At 36.8% G+C, this 16,280-nt stretch overlaps 3 protein-coding genes across 10 annotated transcripts in view; 1 reads left to right on the top strand and 2 right to left on the bottom strand.

The window, feature by feature from the left end:
- Positions 1 to 3,281, top strand: part of LOC101502324 (endoribonuclease Dicer homolog 1) — a 12,329-nt gene extending 9,048 nt beyond the window's left edge. The window contains exons 15-21 of the mRNA XM_073365683.1: positions 4 to 70; positions 446 to 546; positions 636 to 835; positions 910 to 1,821; positions 1,971 to 2,135; positions 2,226 to 2,593; positions 2,673 to 3,281. Of these exons, the coding sequence (XP_073221784.1) occupies positions 4 to 70; positions 446 to 546; positions 636 to 835; positions 910 to 1,821; positions 1,971 to 2,135; positions 2,226 to 2,593; positions 2,673 to 2,850 (1,991 nt within the window). The 3' untranslated portion in view covers positions 2,851 to 3,281. The remainder of the gene's footprint in view (positions 1 to 3; positions 71 to 445; positions 547 to 635; positions 836 to 909; positions 1,822 to 1,970; positions 2,136 to 2,225; positions 2,594 to 2,672) is intronic.
- Positions 3,282 to 3,808: 527 nt separating this feature from the next.
- On the bottom strand, positions 3,809 to 6,111 carry LOC101501994 (soluble inorganic pyrophosphatase 1). Of its 3 annotated transcripts, none has more exons than XM_027332465.2 (9): positions 5,915 to 6,111; positions 5,673 to 5,803; positions 5,564 to 5,592; positions 5,422 to 5,487; positions 5,228 to 5,335; positions 4,695 to 4,760; positions 4,470 to 4,590; positions 4,249 to 4,380; positions 3,809 to 4,104 (listed from the first exon to the last, which is right to left on the bottom strand). In XM_027332465.2, the coding sequence occupies exons 2-8, from the start codon at positions 5,794 to 5,796 to the stop codon at positions 4,256 to 4,258; spliced, it is 639 nt and encodes a 212-aa protein (XP_027188266.1). In that variant the 5' UTR covers positions 5,797 to 5,803; positions 5,915 to 6,111; the 3' UTR covers positions 3,809 to 4,104; positions 4,249 to 4,255. The 3 variants fall into 3 exon arrangements, with proteins under 3 accessions (XP_027188266.1, XP_012569517.1, XP_073221785.1); XM_012714063.3 differs by having other exon boundaries at positions 4,299 to 4,380; positions 5,915 to 6,107; XM_073365684.1 differs by lacking the exon at positions 5,915 to 6,111 and having other exon boundaries at positions 4,299 to 4,380; positions 5,673 to 5,853.
- A 656-nt stretch (positions 6,112 to 6,767) lies between these two features.
- Positions 6,768 to 15,248, bottom strand: LHY (protein). 6 transcript variants are annotated; one of them, NM_001309720.1, is given in 8 exon segments: positions 6,768 to 7,414; positions 7,504 to 8,490; positions 8,542 to 8,940; positions 9,039 to 9,263; positions 13,795 to 13,856; positions 14,082 to 14,193; positions 14,286 to 14,711; positions 15,062 to 15,248. In NM_001309720.1, coding segments are annotated over 7 exon segments (2,217 nt in total). In that variant the 5' UTR covers positions 14,325 to 14,711; positions 15,062 to 15,248; the 3' UTR covers positions 6,768 to 7,021.
- Positions 15,249 to 16,280: the final 1,032 nt, after the last annotated feature.

Raw genomic sequence — 16,280 nt, 5'->3', positions numbered from 1 at the left:
CTTTCCCTAGGAAAGAAGGTTATCTTGGTCCTCTGGAGTACAGTTCTTATGCTGATTACTACAAGCAAAAGTATGATGTGGCATTCTCTTTTTATATCATATTACTCTTCTATTCTATACCCTTTTGTTTAATTTTTTTTCTTTCATCCAGCCAATCCTCCCTATTCCATTTTTTCATACTCTTTCATTTGTGTCTTGAAAAATCTCACTGATAACATGTTAGCCGCATTGCACCTCTAATATTGTGCAGGAAGACCAGGAAGCTAATCCTAATCTGTGAAGGAGGCATCTGTTGTCACCTCCAATAGTGAGGGCTTCATAAAAAATGTCCCATTGAATGTGACAATAGCATGTTGAGCCTTCCAGATTACATAAGCTTTTTGAGCCTTCCTGCACAACTCAGGGTGCACGTGGCTACTGGTTCTCTTTTATTGCTTTCGTTTAGATATGGTGTTGATTTAGTTTACAAGCAGCAACCTCTTATAAGAGGGCGTGGTGTATCATACTGCAAGAATCTATTGTCCCCTCGATTTGAACACAGCGAAGGTTTTCTCTCATAATTCTGACTCTGCAATTATTAAGCCTTTCCATAAATTTGTAGATCTTATATAATGGGAAATGTTGCGTCATTGTAGCACATGAAGGTGAATCTGAAGAGACTCATGACAAAACTTACTATGTTTTCCTTCCTCCTGAGCTATGCCTAGTACACCCACTGCCTGGATCACTCATTCGTGGTGCTCAAAGGCTGCCTTCAATAATGAGGAGGGTTGAAAGCATGCTTCTTGCTGTTCAGCTTAAGAATATGATAAACTATCCTGTTCAGTCTTTAAAGGTATCCTCTCAACTCGAGGTAGTTAGCTTTCGATACCAGTTTCTACAGTTAACCCATGCCTTCTACATTAACAGATCTTGGAGGCCTTGACCGCTGCCTCTTGCCAGGAGACATTCTGCTATGAGAGGGCAGAGCTTCTAGGAGACGCTTATCTGAAATGGGTTGTTAGTCGATTTCTTTTCCTAAAATATCCACAGAAACATGAAGGCCAGCTTACTAGGATGAGACAACAAATGGTCAGTAACATGGTATTATATCAGTATGCATTAAGTAAGGGTCTTCAATCATATATCCTAGCAGACCGCTTTGCCCCATCCAGATGGGCAGCTCCTGGGGTGTTGCCTGTCTTTGATGAGGATACAAAGGATGGGGAGTCATCTTTATTTGAGCAGGAGCAATCCATTTCTAAGACTGAAAGGATGGACAACACTGATGTATTTGAGGATGAAATGGAAGATGGTGAGCTTGAGAGTGATTCAAGTTCTTACCGAGTTCTGTCTAGCAAGACACTTGCGGATGTTGTGGAAGCACTGATTGGGGTATATTATGTCGAAGGTGGTAAGAATGCTGCTAACCACCTTATGAAATGGATTGGTATTCACATAGAGATTGATCCCGATGAGATGGAGTGTACAAGAAAGCCATCTGATGTTCCGGACAGCATACTTAGGAGTGTTGATTTTGATGCTTTAGAAGGTGCTCTAAATATTAGGTTTAAAGACAAGGGACTGCTGATAGAATCCATAACTCATGCCTCCAGACCATCTTCAGGAGTATCCTGTTATCAGCGGTTGGAGTTTGTTGGTGATGCTGTCTTGGATCATCTTATAACCAGGCACTTGTTTTTCTCGTACACAGATCTGCCACCAGGACGTCTGACTGACCTTCGTGCTGCTGCTGTAAACAATGAAAATTTTGCACGTGTTGCAGTTAAACACAATCTTCACATGCATTTGCGACATGGGTCCAGTGCCCTAGAAAAACAGGTTTTATTTTTCTCTAGTGACTTCATTTATTAGTAATTATTACTTGGAGATGAATCATGTAACCTACACCTCTTAATTTCTTGAGCTTGTTGTTGGTGATCTTTTGTGGTCCATGATCCACCTGACATTGTTCTTTTGATTGTCAACAGATTAAAGAATTTGTGAAGGAAGTTCAAAATGAATTGTCAAAACCAGGGTTTAACTCGTTTGGTCTTGGAGACTGCAAAGCTCCTAAGGTCCTTGGTGACATCGTTGAATCTATTGCTGGTGCCATTTTTCTTGACAGTGGGAGGAATACTGCTGTTGTTTGGAAGGTTAGTGCCTAGCTTTTAAGCACAGACCCTTTCTTTCTATATATGTATATATTGAGGAGAACATTCTTGATTTGTTTTCAATTTTCCCAGGTTTTTCAGCCTCTTTTGCATCCTATGGTTACCCCAGAGACTTTGCCAATGCATCCTGTGCGTGAGCTGCAAGAGCGATGCCAGCAGCAGGCCGAAGGCTTGGAGTATAGAGCAAGTCGTGTTGGCAATTTGGCCACTGTTGAAGTATTCATTGATGGGGTACAAGTAGGGGCTGCTCAAAATCCACAGAAAAAAATGGCACAGAAATTAGCTGCCAGAAATGCTCTTGCAGCTTTGAAAGAGAAGGAAGTGGAGAAAATTCAGGAGAAGAATGATGAGAATGAGACAAAGAATGGGAACCAGACATTTACTAGACAGACATTAAATGACATCTGTTTGCGAAGAAATTGGCCTATGCCATTCTACCGGTACAAAATTATAAAGTTACTTGTATAGAGGAGCTAAAATGACTTGACTGTATTATTAATTTTATACTATTACTTGTAGGTGTGTGAGTGAGGGTGGTCCTGCACATGCAAAGAGGTTTACCTTCGCAGTGCGCGTCAATACTACTGATAAAGGTTGGACTGATGAATGTATTGGAGAGCCAATGCCAAGCGTCAAGAAGGCCAAAGACTCAGCTGCTGTTCTTCTCTTAGAACTTATAAACAAATTATACTCTTGATAGATGGAGTGTTTGTCATTCGCATTCTATCTTGTCAAATTATTTATCAACTTGTTCAAACTACCATCTCCCAATCAGAACCAGTAGTTAAATAAATTAGAAACTACAGAGATTTTACGAATTGGGAAAAAGTTGTCCAATTATTTGTGGTTCCAATGAGAAAAATATGAAAGTTACAATCTAGATTGCAATTTTTCTACTAGCACACGGGCCTGGTCCCATAATTTTATATTTATGAACACTCACCATGGCTAGTATATTTTGTAACAGAAGAGAGTGCATAAAACAAGTGGTTACAGACCAGAATTTCGCATTGAGGCCTGACAGCCAGCATTTAGTCTATGATTGTTTTCAATAACTCCTGTAGTAGCTTTGTTTGTCAGGTATCTTATTGACACCTGCTATTAAAAGTTATACTAATTTGCAGGCTATTTTTTTTGAAGCAGCTCATTTAATTATTGGCTGATGATAGGGTCTTATTATAACCTTTTTTATGTCGTTCATGTTGCAATCATACTTCATGTGTGTTTGGTTTCACAGTTAAAACTAGTAGATATGGTTTTTTCCACTTTCGAAAGTGATTTTAGTAAAAATATAAATGTTTGGCCACTATCAAACAAAATTTATTTATTTCTAAACCTCGGTTTAACTAGAAGTGACAAAAAGGTAACTTTTTATTAAGTCAAATATTTTACACAATTTTAACATCGCAAGCGAAGTAAAAACGATCATTCATAAATACCTCACTCTAAAACTTATAATTAAATTAATTTAGCTTAGAATTACCTTTATCAAAATGCTCACCCAAACACAATTTATGTGTAAGTTTTCCCCCTTTAATAATGTGGTAATAATCAATGATCTACTTTCCTGAAGTGATTTATTAGTTAGTAAAAGTATGGAATGAAGATTACAAGTGTGACGAGTCAAATATTGGTAAAAACATAATACCAAATCATGCCACGGAAAGTTGTTAACATTGTTAAAACACTTCAATTTTTAGGATTCTACATGAGAAGCATTACATATCAAACACAGTTGATAGTGGTTTTTCACTTGATGAACCATTCAAGTGGGTATATTATCCAACTAAATAAAAAATCATAATAATAAAAGTATAGATACAGTTGATCAAAAGATATTTTATAACTGTGTAGATTGCAGCTTATTCTGATTAATTATTAATGGAGATTGGAGAACAACATTCTTGTCTATCGCCTCAAGCTGTGCAGAATATATTCTGCGTAAAGATCCCTGCGCCAAATCATTCATAAGATATTTAAAGTATCAGATATGATGCAGATTGCATAATAATGCAATATATGTTTACAAAAGCAGCAATCATCTAATCTAAGAGACTGACAGCATTTCATTACTGAAATGTTGTCATATTTTTACCATAAAGTCAGTTTAAATTCGACACATTAAATTGCTCGAGATATACTGACATTGAGTGCTGGATGGCTTCAACCGCGGTGCTTGGAGGTAGAAAATCATTAACTGCCACCTCCTTGTTCTCATTCTTTTTGTCTTAGCATTATGTTAACAGAAAAACACTCAAAGTTGTGAAGAAACAAAAATAAAGTAAACTGTAAAACAATCAAGTTTGTTATGGATACAGTCTTCAAAAAAGCGTCGAATTTCAGAGATGCGGTGAGGTGCAAGTTCTTTGTAGTCAGTGAAGTGCTTATATTCTGGATCATCAGCACATACTGCAATGATTTTGTCATCCTTCTCTCCCTGTGTCAACACAATAGAACAAATTTGTCATTGGAAATGGAGATAAAAGTTTTATCGGATGAAAAACCAAAACTAGATACGATACGATATGAGATGACTGATACCTGATCAATCATTGGCATAAGTCCAATGGCTCTGGCTCGCAGGAAACAACCAGGAAGAACTGGCTCCTATAAATGTCAGTTAACACATGTTACTTAAAACATTCTTTAAAGATAACTATGTACATTTTTAATATGTTCTGTTGCACACAGCCTCACACGTTTTTAGTATTGAATAGAGTGCCAACAAATGGTTAAGATTCCAAAAGAATCGTTACTAATTTGAGAATGCATATTTTAGGTTGATTTGGCATTTCTCTCTGCTTAATCAAGGTGAAGATAATTCAAACTATAATATTTATCTGGATGATGATCAACTAAGGACTCAACATTGATAGTTTTGAAGCATGACCTTGGTGCTATTTTTCAATGCTAATGCTACCCTTTAGAGTACAATAAATGCTACCCTCTTGTATAAAGTTATTATATCAATTGATTTCATAGAGACCGAGTTCCTAGCTTTGTAACCCAAAGAGACTGAGTTCGAAAGTGCGGCCTAAAAAAAGGAAAATGAATTTGAAATGATAATAGTTTACCTGCATGAGAACTAGGACATCAATCGGATCATTGTCTTCACAGAGTGTGCGAGGGATAAAACCATAGTTATGAGGATAAACAACCGACGAATACAAAATTCGATCGACCTGAGCAATATTCAAATGTTAAGAAGAACAACCTTAGGATAGATGGATGGATAAGGAAAAAGTGATCTGGCATTGGAGTTGTATACCTTAATTAAGCCAGTTTTCTTGTCAAGTTCATATTTGACCTTGCTTCCTTTAGTGATTTCCACAACCTGCAGCAAGAAGTCTGAAAATGTTGGGAGAAGAAGATGGAAAAATGTGGCAATTGTAAATATGATGAGAACTTACACAATTGAAAATATGGGGAGCTCCAGGTCCTGCATATTGAAATTGTCAACCGTATTGAAATCATAAAATAAAAATGTAAATAGTAATTAAGATGAATATAAGACAGTACCAATTTCAAGATCATGCCAAGGGTGTGCAGCTACTGATCTCCTTGACATAGATGAAAGAATCCTTTCATTCAAACGTGGAGCTGGACGATTTTCTTGAGCTTCATCATCGTGGTCAGCACTCATCTTTAAACTAGACAGACAGACATGCCAACAAATTAATTTGATTCATTCATTCATTCATGCATGCATGTAATAACGTAGTAACAAATAATGTGAAAAAAGAAAATAGAAAAAGACACACCTTGACAAAGAGTGAATATTAATGAATGAATAAATGAGAGATCCATCTGACTAAGTAACTATTGTGTTTATATAGAGAGAGTTGAAAGGAAGAAGAGAGACAGAGAGATAGACTTGGTCAATTCATCAGAGCATACATCGCCTCTTTATAGGAGATGAGACATCTTCGCTTACCTTTCCACTTGTTTCTCTTTCTTTTTCTTATGCTATTAATTAATTATTAATCCTCAAAGAAAGGGAAGTTAAAAATAAAAATTATGAAGCTTGAGGTTATTTTATTTTTAGGACTTATTTGCATGATATTCTTATTGTCATTTTGGTATACACATGTTCTTTAGCTAATTTATTAATGAATTCTCGATAATGACTTATATTGGTTACTGATTCGTAGAAAATTTCACTCATTTTCACATTTCTCGATTGAACTCTCTTTCATCAATAGAAATACTCATTGTCATTCATTGTTTTTACACTTGTGATGAAAACCGTAATAAATTTAGAATTGAACCCAAATCCGCTTCATGTCTAACTAGTCGCAAAAAACAAAATAATTTGCTATTATTGCAAGCCTTATCGCTAATTTTTGTATATTAAAATTTAAAAGTAGAGTCCAATGAAAAAGAAAATACTTCACATTGTTATAATTGATTATAAAAAATACTTTAAATTCAGGAAACGTATGTAGTGAAATAACGCAAGCACCCTGTATCACCCCAACAGTATATATATTGACCACCCCAGGTCCCAACCAACCTAACATACCATCACATCCTGTTCCATAAATTTTTGGTTCCATCATAGTAGCGTTTGTAATAGTTCATAGATGTCACGCGTATAAATAAAAACGAAGAAAGTGATAGAATGAAGGATGACCATAAATTACTTTAATTTTCAATGCTCGAACAGTACTTTAAGGTTGCTTCTCTAAAGGCTATTTTAGCGGAGTTTTTAAATGCAGTAACATCAGTCCAAGAAAGTAAAAGAACGTAGGTAGAAATTCAATATGGTACACACAACTACACATAAGTTTCGTGAGCTGCAGAATTAGAAAATAAACAATACAGACACCAAGCAAGGGGAGTTAGAAATGATAGGCAAAACTCAACCATCAAGTAGAAGTTTCCCCTTCCAGGCGTATCCTCTTAGGACCAGCCTCTTCAACTTGGTTGCACGCCGTTCCGACCCTGTTTTCCTTGGCCTCTACTAAACATCTTTTGTAAGGTTTAAACCCTGTTCGACGAGTCTTAAGCTTACCTTGTCCAAGACTTATGGTTAGCAGTCCCTCCTCCTCATTGTTATTTTGTACAAATGGTAGGTTTTGCTGAAACCCGTCACAATTAGAACTGCATTTCGTGCTGTCAAGGTGATCTTTGTAGTCTGTTTTTTGCATGTTATCCGTCATGTTGCCCATCTGATGATCCTTATTTATCAAATCATGGGGAGGTGAAAAGCTTTGGGGCAACACCTGCCTGGAGAATAGAGCCCGAAAGGCAAGTCGTCCCTGTAAATAATAACGTTGACATAAGGACACAAGCAGTACATGCATACAATACACTAAATTACATTTCGTTGTAAGATATACTGTGATACCTCTTCAGAGACCTCCTTCCAAGAATCAATAAAGTTGCTAATGCTTCTATATCGACGACTACTAGGATCAGTAGCTAAATGGTCAGCATCAGGTGGCTTGGGGTCTTCCTTTTCTTTCTCACCCTTCTCCAACGCATCAGTCTCTTCACTGCTAGAGGTTGTGTTGGAACCACAAGAAGACCGGTCTACCTGTTTTCTGCCCTCCATTTTGTTGGAGTCAGGGTTCTCAGAAATCGGTTGGCTTATATCATGATCAGTAGTGGCCTTTGATGAAGTATTTAACTTGGCATCTCCAGTTTCCTCTGATTCAGATGAAGAAACAGCTGGTGACTTAGAAGCTGAATGTTGAGCTTGCAAAGCTTCCGTCTCTTCTACACCTAACATCTGATCTTTCAGAGAAGGATTTTGTAGTGTAATATCTCCTTGCTCTGTATTTGGTGGTGCTTCACCAATATTCGCTGGTTGAACTGCAGTTGCTGATGCAGGAGGACAGGCAAAAGCTGTATGGAGTGGAGTGCACAAAGGAAGAAGTCCATGAGCTGCCCACCATGCAGTTGCAGCAGCTACTGTAGCAGCTGCAATAGCTGTTACACTAGGAGGTGAACCAATTTGTCTAGATGGAAAACCTCCTTGAGAGCAGGCATGAGAATTGGCTGAAGTATCAACATTTGCATAGGGCCAAAATGTAGCAGCAAAACTTGCAGCAGCATGGGCTGCAGGGTGTTGCAGCAAGGTAGAGACAATGAGGCTTGAAAATGTAGAAGGCATGTTGAGAAATGATTGGTAATCATCCTCATTATGTTGTGCGAAGAGAGGACAGGGAGGAAATGATTGATGAATAGAAGATCGTGCTGTGTTATTTTGACTTTCACTTGTGTTTGATGCAGCTGAATTTGTGAAAAGATTAGGTTGCCCATTAATCCCTCCTATTGGCTGAAATATGGAGTCTTGTATCAACATATCTTGTGATGGAGTTTGAGTACTAGTTCCAAGGTTCCCGTCAACAACGTGCACAGTAATATGTCTTGGGTAATTCTGATTACCTTGCATCTCATCTACTGTTGATGCATAAGTTAAACCATCTGTTTTCTCAGTTTGAACTGATTTGGGAGAACAAGTATTCTCTAACTTAGACGTTTTACAAGTGCCATCAGTCTTTTGTGTTTGTTTTCCATCACCAATCTCCAACATCTGATTTTCAGTCTCAGTTGCCGGAAAAGATTCATTTGTTTTGTCTTGAGGTATTACCTCTTTCACTAAAGGTATAAACTCCCTAAAGGTGAAGGATTTTGTCTGTGGCACTGACATTGAGATTGAACTCTTATTTGCTGAAGATACAGATAAACAGGGTGCCTCCTGGAGGATTGTACATACTTTTGAGCAATTTTCATCGTTATTTTCTTTTACAGTTGTTGGCCTTTCATCATCTGTATGCATCTAAAAAATGAGGAACAAGTAGAATGATTACATTGAAAGGAAAAACACAGAAAACTAGTATGACACGTGAAATACAAAATATCAACATAAATATTAACCTCTGGAAGCGATTCTTTCTCAAAATCCATTGCTTCTTTACCATGTAAAGATGCAAATGCAGTAAGAGGCTTTCCATACTTTGCTCCACTGTGTAATGTTGGAGCACCAACATTGGTCTTGCGAGGATAAGGATTACTTGGTTTTCTTTTGGGCCGTGGAGGGGGGATGTCTATGTTAAGAGATTGTCCTATTGCAGCACCTTTTACTAGTGCTTCCTTCTCCAACTGATAGTAAAAATTGTAAGAGTACACTTAGCAGGTGAAGTTATACAAAGTTTATTTGAAAGCCCTAATTGGAGCAATTAAGCATTGATTCATTTATCAAATTTCCAAAATACTACCTAGGTTTATGTTTGGCTCTTACCAACATTCCAATGATTTCAAGTATAAAGCAGAATCAACTATGTACATGGTTTTCAATCAAGTATTATCTTCCAATACAGCTAAGAAAATGCACAAATTCTCTTCCATCAAATTAGGAAAATAAACTACCTAAGCTATAGGTGTAATCAAGCATTATTCATAAGGAACTTGTGAGCTGGAAATTGGTTGTAGTTTAATGGAAACGGGATACATTTTTATTAGTTCATTATAGACTCTAATGACATAGGGAGTGCAGTAAATAGTTATATCGAACAAGACAGATCAATTAAAAGTCTCCACTAACTAGCACACAGTGCCGAATGTAGTCTATCTGAATCATATGACCATATATTATGTTTTGCAGAAGCCACCACTGCTGACTTGTAAATAAACAGGGCCAAGATTTTGAAAGGAACCCACAAAATCAAGTTTGATAAATTAAAAACCTATATTTAAAAAATAACTTTCACTTTTTCTCAGAAACTATTCTATGAATGAAACAAACTCTTGTTCTGGTAGCTGGTGCTCCAAAGGACCAAAAATAACTTCCCTAATAACTAGACAAAACAATCATGGGCTCAGAACAAACATATTGGACATTATCAGGTAAATCTGAGATTTTAGACACTACCTGCATTCTAGCCCTTTCTAGAAAATATTGTTTTTCAATTAATTATCAGTACAAGTTGTTTGAGACCAATTAATTACTACCATTTGCTCCAAAAGAGCCATGTGGAATTCCTGTTTTTTAAAATGCGATGCCCTCATTCGTCACTCTAAGTTAGCCACACTCTAATCTTGCTTCAAACCCATCCTAGAACTGGGTTGTGGTGGAAGTTTAAGAATGATGTAAGGTTTTTCATATTGTGGTTTCCTACGGTGTTTGGTAAAGAAGGTGGTTTCATAGACAACCCCAAACCTGTGACATCTAACTTGAGTGAGCCTCTTTTTGTTAGTGGTTGGGAATAAAATCCAATGGATGGACTAAGTCATGAATTTGGCTCCTCTAAAATAAGGAATGTACTTCAGAAGAAAAAAGTGAGGGGGTATTGACATTAATTGGCAAAAATCAATCATTGAGATTTAAAATTCATAATTTGTTTTAGTTGTCCATGCATATGAGCACAATCTCAACCATTGATATTTTCAATCAAACGCTATATAACTTGTCACCTTTCCTTCTAAAGTGAACCCCTCAATTTAGACAAGTCAAATTACTAAATCGCACACTTGGAAAGATAGGGTTTCTTTTTTCCCACAATTTTGAAGTTTCAAAGCACTCACGACACTAAGTTGGGGAGGGTAAATTCGACCTTTCCCTTATGAATACTAGTTAACATTATACCATGTGGCGGATCTTCCCAAATAATCAAAAACTGGACACCTTCTCTCAGCAGTGGATCGCCATCACTACCGAAGGTTAACATTATACCCCAAAAGCAAAGTCTTAAATAAATCATAGTTTATTATCTGATGAAGTTTTCAACCATTGTTGCGAACAAAAGCATTCAATGAAAAGCATTTCAAAATGTTTCTCTTGGCGATGATTTATTAATTATCAGTATTTTGTCATTTTTAAGAAAACAAATAAACAAAATCTAATTAAGCTCGCTAATATTCTTAAAAATCTATCCACAAATCATATTTTTTCACAAAAGTATAAAGTTCTCCAAATCACGTGTACTTAACCCACTTGTCGTTGCTTCAGCTTGGGCTTCCACCGTACATCTGACAAATAGCACAAATTCTAGTAAAGTTGAACAAAAAAGGGGGCTGACTTTACCACACAATCAAATTGATTACTTGGCCAAACCAGCCCCCTTCCCTTGTATCACTTTTTCTTATTTAAAATCAATTATTTGTTTATGTATGACTTTGTTAATTTGTGGACTTCATTAAAGCATTGAACCCCCCACAGCTTATCAATATTGGAACCAATAAAAGTGTTGAGTGTGATAACTCAATTCCAAAAAGTTATTGTGGACTAAACCTAAAACAGAAATGATAAGTGCATCCCAAAATGTAAATCATCTAATGCCTGAGGTTAATATATCTCTCCTTTTTCTTCACCTATGTTAAAAAGTTCAAACACATTTAGTGTTCTCAGTAATTGCTTGTAACGAGGCAGTAATCAATTAGACTGAATCACTGATAAAGTAATGCCCTAATTCATTTATACAGCCTTTACTAAAACCCTTAGCAGTGCTGAAAATACATTACATAACCTGCAATTACTAGCTTTTGTTCATATAATAATCTGATAATGTTATCGCAAAGCAAGAGCGCCCCAAGGGAGCTAGTAAAGTAAAAAAGATAGAAATTATTTGATGTGATATTTACATGGTAAGCATGTGTTAAAGTCTTAAAGATGCTATCTAACTCTCTCCCTCAAGCCGTAGCATATATGTCATATAAACCAAGCTTATTAGAAATGTAGTCAAGGTAACAGAGGGCAAAGAATCCAAGTAAGACAGGCGAGAGAAAGGAGGACTGAGAAATAAAGGCTACATGATTACTAGATTGAGCAGCGGTGACGGCAAGTGGGGTGAATTGTTAGCTGCTTTAATTTGGAGAAAATCAAGGTAATCAATGGAAAAAATAATAACTTCCTCAGCAATGCCAAGGGCAGTGATATGAGTAACATTAGCAAGCTTATATTGGCTAGCCTTGGTGCAGCATTAACTTCAATATGATCATAGCGGTGTGAATAAGTGCAAGGATAAACACAACGGTGGCCACCACGGCCTCCACTTCATTCACCAAGATGACAAGAGTGGGAGACAAGAGCGGAGGAATCAATAGGAGTGATGGAAGAGTGGCTGAAAGCGTGATGAGTGCAGAGACATAGTTGTTGTTCATAACCATTCAGAGGAGGAAACAATGGATCACAATCATATTTGATTACGTACAAAGCCAAGTTCAGGCAGTAGACTAACAAGTGCAAGGACCGTGAAAAACTTGATGTGTTGTTCGGCCTAAGCTGTTCCATCACTAGTAAAAGGCACGAGTGTTTGAAAACCAACAATTAAATGATCAAGCTTACCAAGATATGTCTGCACATCCATGTTTTCCAACTTAAGAGAAACCAGGTTGAGAACTACACTGAAGAGGAGATAAACGTCATTGGAATAAACTTTATTGGCTTATGTCCAGACATCATAATGGGTGGTAAAGCCCTGGTACTGAAGCTAGAGTTTGGGGGAAATAGAAAACAAAAGAACATTGCACAAAGAGACATTAAGTTGCTTCCATCGGGCTCGATCCTTGTTGGGAATCTCCTAGCTTGTTCGGTCAAGTGATCTTCACGGCCTTGGCCTTGGAAAGCACAACTGGACAGCTACAGCCCAAGTGCTGTAGTTGGCCGTCCCGGTCATTATTCACTCAAGAATCAGGATCGGCTGGACATTAGTAAAAGTGACTGCAGCACTGGAATCCGAGGTGGAACCATCGGAGGGCATGAGAAATAGAGTTGAAAAAGGGCTGGATAGGGGAGTCTGAGTGACAAATGCGGCAGAAAATGTGTCAACTCAAAATTCTTATGATATTATCATAAAGCAAGAGTGCCCTAAGGGAACTAGATCTGAAACATGTAATGACGCAACTTGCGTGGGTTCTCCTATAGACATGACACTACAAGATATTGTGTTTTTGTCAGTAATAATATAATTTTCTTAGGATAAAAAGACTCAAAACATGGCGGCTAATCAAGTGTACATGAGCATCACTCATTCACCATCACCTACTATATAAGCTTCCGTATTAAAACTAGTTAATAACTTTTTAAGGGTATGCTTAGTTGGTTTTTCATTTTTAATTGATATGTTTCCACTATTAGTTACAAAGATGCCATTTTGTTTTCATTTAAAGCATATCAACTAAAAATCACAGAACACAAACCAACCAACCCCCTCAAGTAATGCTGTTACAAAAATACAAATCAATATCATTATCTCTATAATCTCTCTCTCCATTAGCTATTGCTTAATGTGCCGGATTTCAATACTCAACAAATTGATTTCATTTTTTCTGAATTCATTATTTGATGCATCTAGATTCACAAGAGATCATTTAAAACCAGCCTGACCAAACCGCGTAGCAAGTACCGACCATTTCTCAACATACAATTTTAAATTAGAAGCGGCAGTTTTCAGTGTCGCCACCTTTGAATTTCACCGAGAAAGTTGGTCATATTGTGAGACCTTATTTATATTCTTAATTTGAGACCCCAGCACTACTTCATGCCTTTGTGTGGGAACTTCATTGAGTAAAGTGAATCAAATAATATACTAAACTGATTACTAAATCAACAGCAGGTAAAAATAGCGCATAAATTCAACTGAAACTGAAAGGACCCAAATTTTCAGATCCCAAGTGAGAGAGGGTACCAATCGACCTTTGAAAAGAATTTTTGGGCATGGCTCCTTATTTGCACAGCAGTCTTCGTTCCTATATGCTCTGCATGACAAAAGTAAAACATGAGCAAAAGGGGGGCAGTGGGCGGGAGAGAAGAAAAATCCAGTAAAGATATGAGTGATCAAATAAAGAAAGCAACTTGCGCCATTTCCTAAATAGATATTTCAAAATTATGAGTTTGGATATCTAGATCATATGGAAATTCAAAATTAATTAATGCATATGAAGAAATAAAGAAAATAAAGTATATGGGTGACAAAATATTGCCTTCTATGCGCTGCCATGCTCGGCCATATAACTTGAGGGCTTCTAGAAATCTATTATGTTCATCCTCTGTCCATCGTTCTCTTTGCTTTGTGATTGTATATGGTTTTCTTGTCTGCAAAATTCAGAGTATCTACTTAGATGATGATAATAAACTTCATTTAAGAGAAAAAAAAGTTTCCCATGTATCCACCATAATAAACTGACCTTGACAACCACTTCTTCTCCAGAGGAGTATGCCTCCATCATAGGAAGTGTGCAGCTAGCGCTGCTTCAGATCTTCCCTGACAAGGAGTGGGTAAAAAGAATACCTCCTTTCGTGTTTTGTGACATGAAGCACAGCAAGTAGAAAAGCCGTTGTGAGCAAACAAGGTGATGCTACTGCAACAGAAACAGAAAGCAAGAACAATAGGTAGAGATCCGTCTCTGTTTGGTATCAAGCAGTTAATAAAAACTACTATAAGCAGTCCAATTCACAAGTCACGTGCCAGATAATCAACATAGGAAATAACTAGAAAAAATAAATAATTACAAATTTTAACAAATTTTAAGAATCCACCGCAACATAGAGAGAGACGGTAGAAAATTCTTTAATCAGGATCCTCACCAAAACGAAGTCCACAGCGCCAAAACCTTCCAAAAGCGGAAACAACTATAATTAGTATATCACATCACTTCTAAAGTTCTAATTTCACTTCGAAAATACTCCCTTTCAATATATCTATATGTGTGTGTACTTCACTGTCACTGACTGCAATTTCAATTATTATTATTATTATTATTATCCTATTTGGTTGGCGAGAAAAATTAATCGCAAAGCAGGCGAGTTTCAATTCAACTGACCGAATTTATTCCAGTCGGGAAGGTTAATTAATGAAGAGTGAAAGGGGAAAAGATGCAGAACAATCGTTTGTGTTGGAAACCATTTAAGAGGGGAAACTAATTTTATTTTTCCTAAAAAAAAGTAGAAAAGCGTAAAGTACCTCTGAATAAAGACATGATGAAGAAGCTTGCAAGTACGATCATGTATATGAAGCGAATGAATTCATCGGACAACTCATTTCCGGAAATGACAAATCTGAGTCTTTGGATCGGAGGAAGAATCGAAATGAAAGAGGAAAAAAAAAAGAGACAGTAATAGTAGCACTAAAAGAAGAAGCGCTAAAAGAAGAAGAAGAAGAAGGAGGAGGAGGGTGATGAAGGGAGCCACCTACAACTACATGAAGCCATAAGCATCCACATCCAACTGTTCAACAATGACAAGTAATCTCAGCCACTACAATTTCTCCGCTATTTTTATTTTTTCTTATAAATTTTTATTTTTTTCTTATAAATTTTTATTTGAGGTCATTAAGAGCCGAAGGGTAAAACTACGACAGATCGTGACAAGTGGCAACAATTTAGTGGCTGATGGTACAAACGCCCCCCTTGCACTTTTCCTTATTTATTTTTTGGCTCTCTTTTTTCAATTTATTTATTATTATTTTTACGTGCTATTTTCCCTTCCGAGTGAAATCTCATCCACAAACTCCTCCCATGTTTAGGTTTTCAGTCCGTAAAGCGTCTCCAGCTGTGAGATGTGGACCCCACTGCTTGCGTGGCTTTGGCAACGGCTTGCATCCGGTTACCACCGTACGGAGCTTCCCGTCTCGTGGTGCTGTTTTCAGCCAGCGTGGCATCTCGCTTTTCAGAAACCGATACGTGGCATGCCACTCTCTCTTTGATGGTTGAATGCTGTGCGTTTAAACAGGTTCAAAGACGCGTGTAGGTTCGCTGTGAGATCACGTGACACCCTCTACCTCTCTTATCTACTTTTATTCGGATTTTTTAAAATAACTTTTTCTTCAGTAAATTATCGTATAATCCGCTTTTAATAAGTTTCAGACATTATTAATATTTTAAGATAGTATTTCTCAACTTTTTTTCATAAGAAAAATAACAATCTCGATCATCTTCGTCCTTTCATCTTATTTGAGTTTTATATTTCTCAAATCTTCTTTAATAAAATATTTCCATTTAACTACTTTATTTCGACCTTGACATAAATTTTAAATTTTATAAAGAAGAAAAAAAAATTGAGATTGTTATTTCTTAAAGAGAAAATAAAAATAATTATTTGTTGAGAACAAAATTATCTGTACACTTATCTACACGGACAATTAACGAACGCGTCAATAAATTTAATATTATCAAAAAAATGAA

This window comes from Cicer arietinum, chromosome 3 (genome assembly GCF_000331145.2).
Source record: "Cicer arietinum cultivar CDC Frontier isolate Library 1 chromosome 3, Cicar.CDCFrontier_v2.0, whole genome shotgun sequence".
NCBI classification, from domain to species: domain Eukaryota; kingdom Viridiplantae; phylum Streptophyta; class Magnoliopsida; order Fabales; family Fabaceae; genus Cicer; species Cicer arietinum.
Note: the sequence above shows the minus strand (reverse complement) of the source record. Positions and strands in the feature narration are given on the sequence as shown.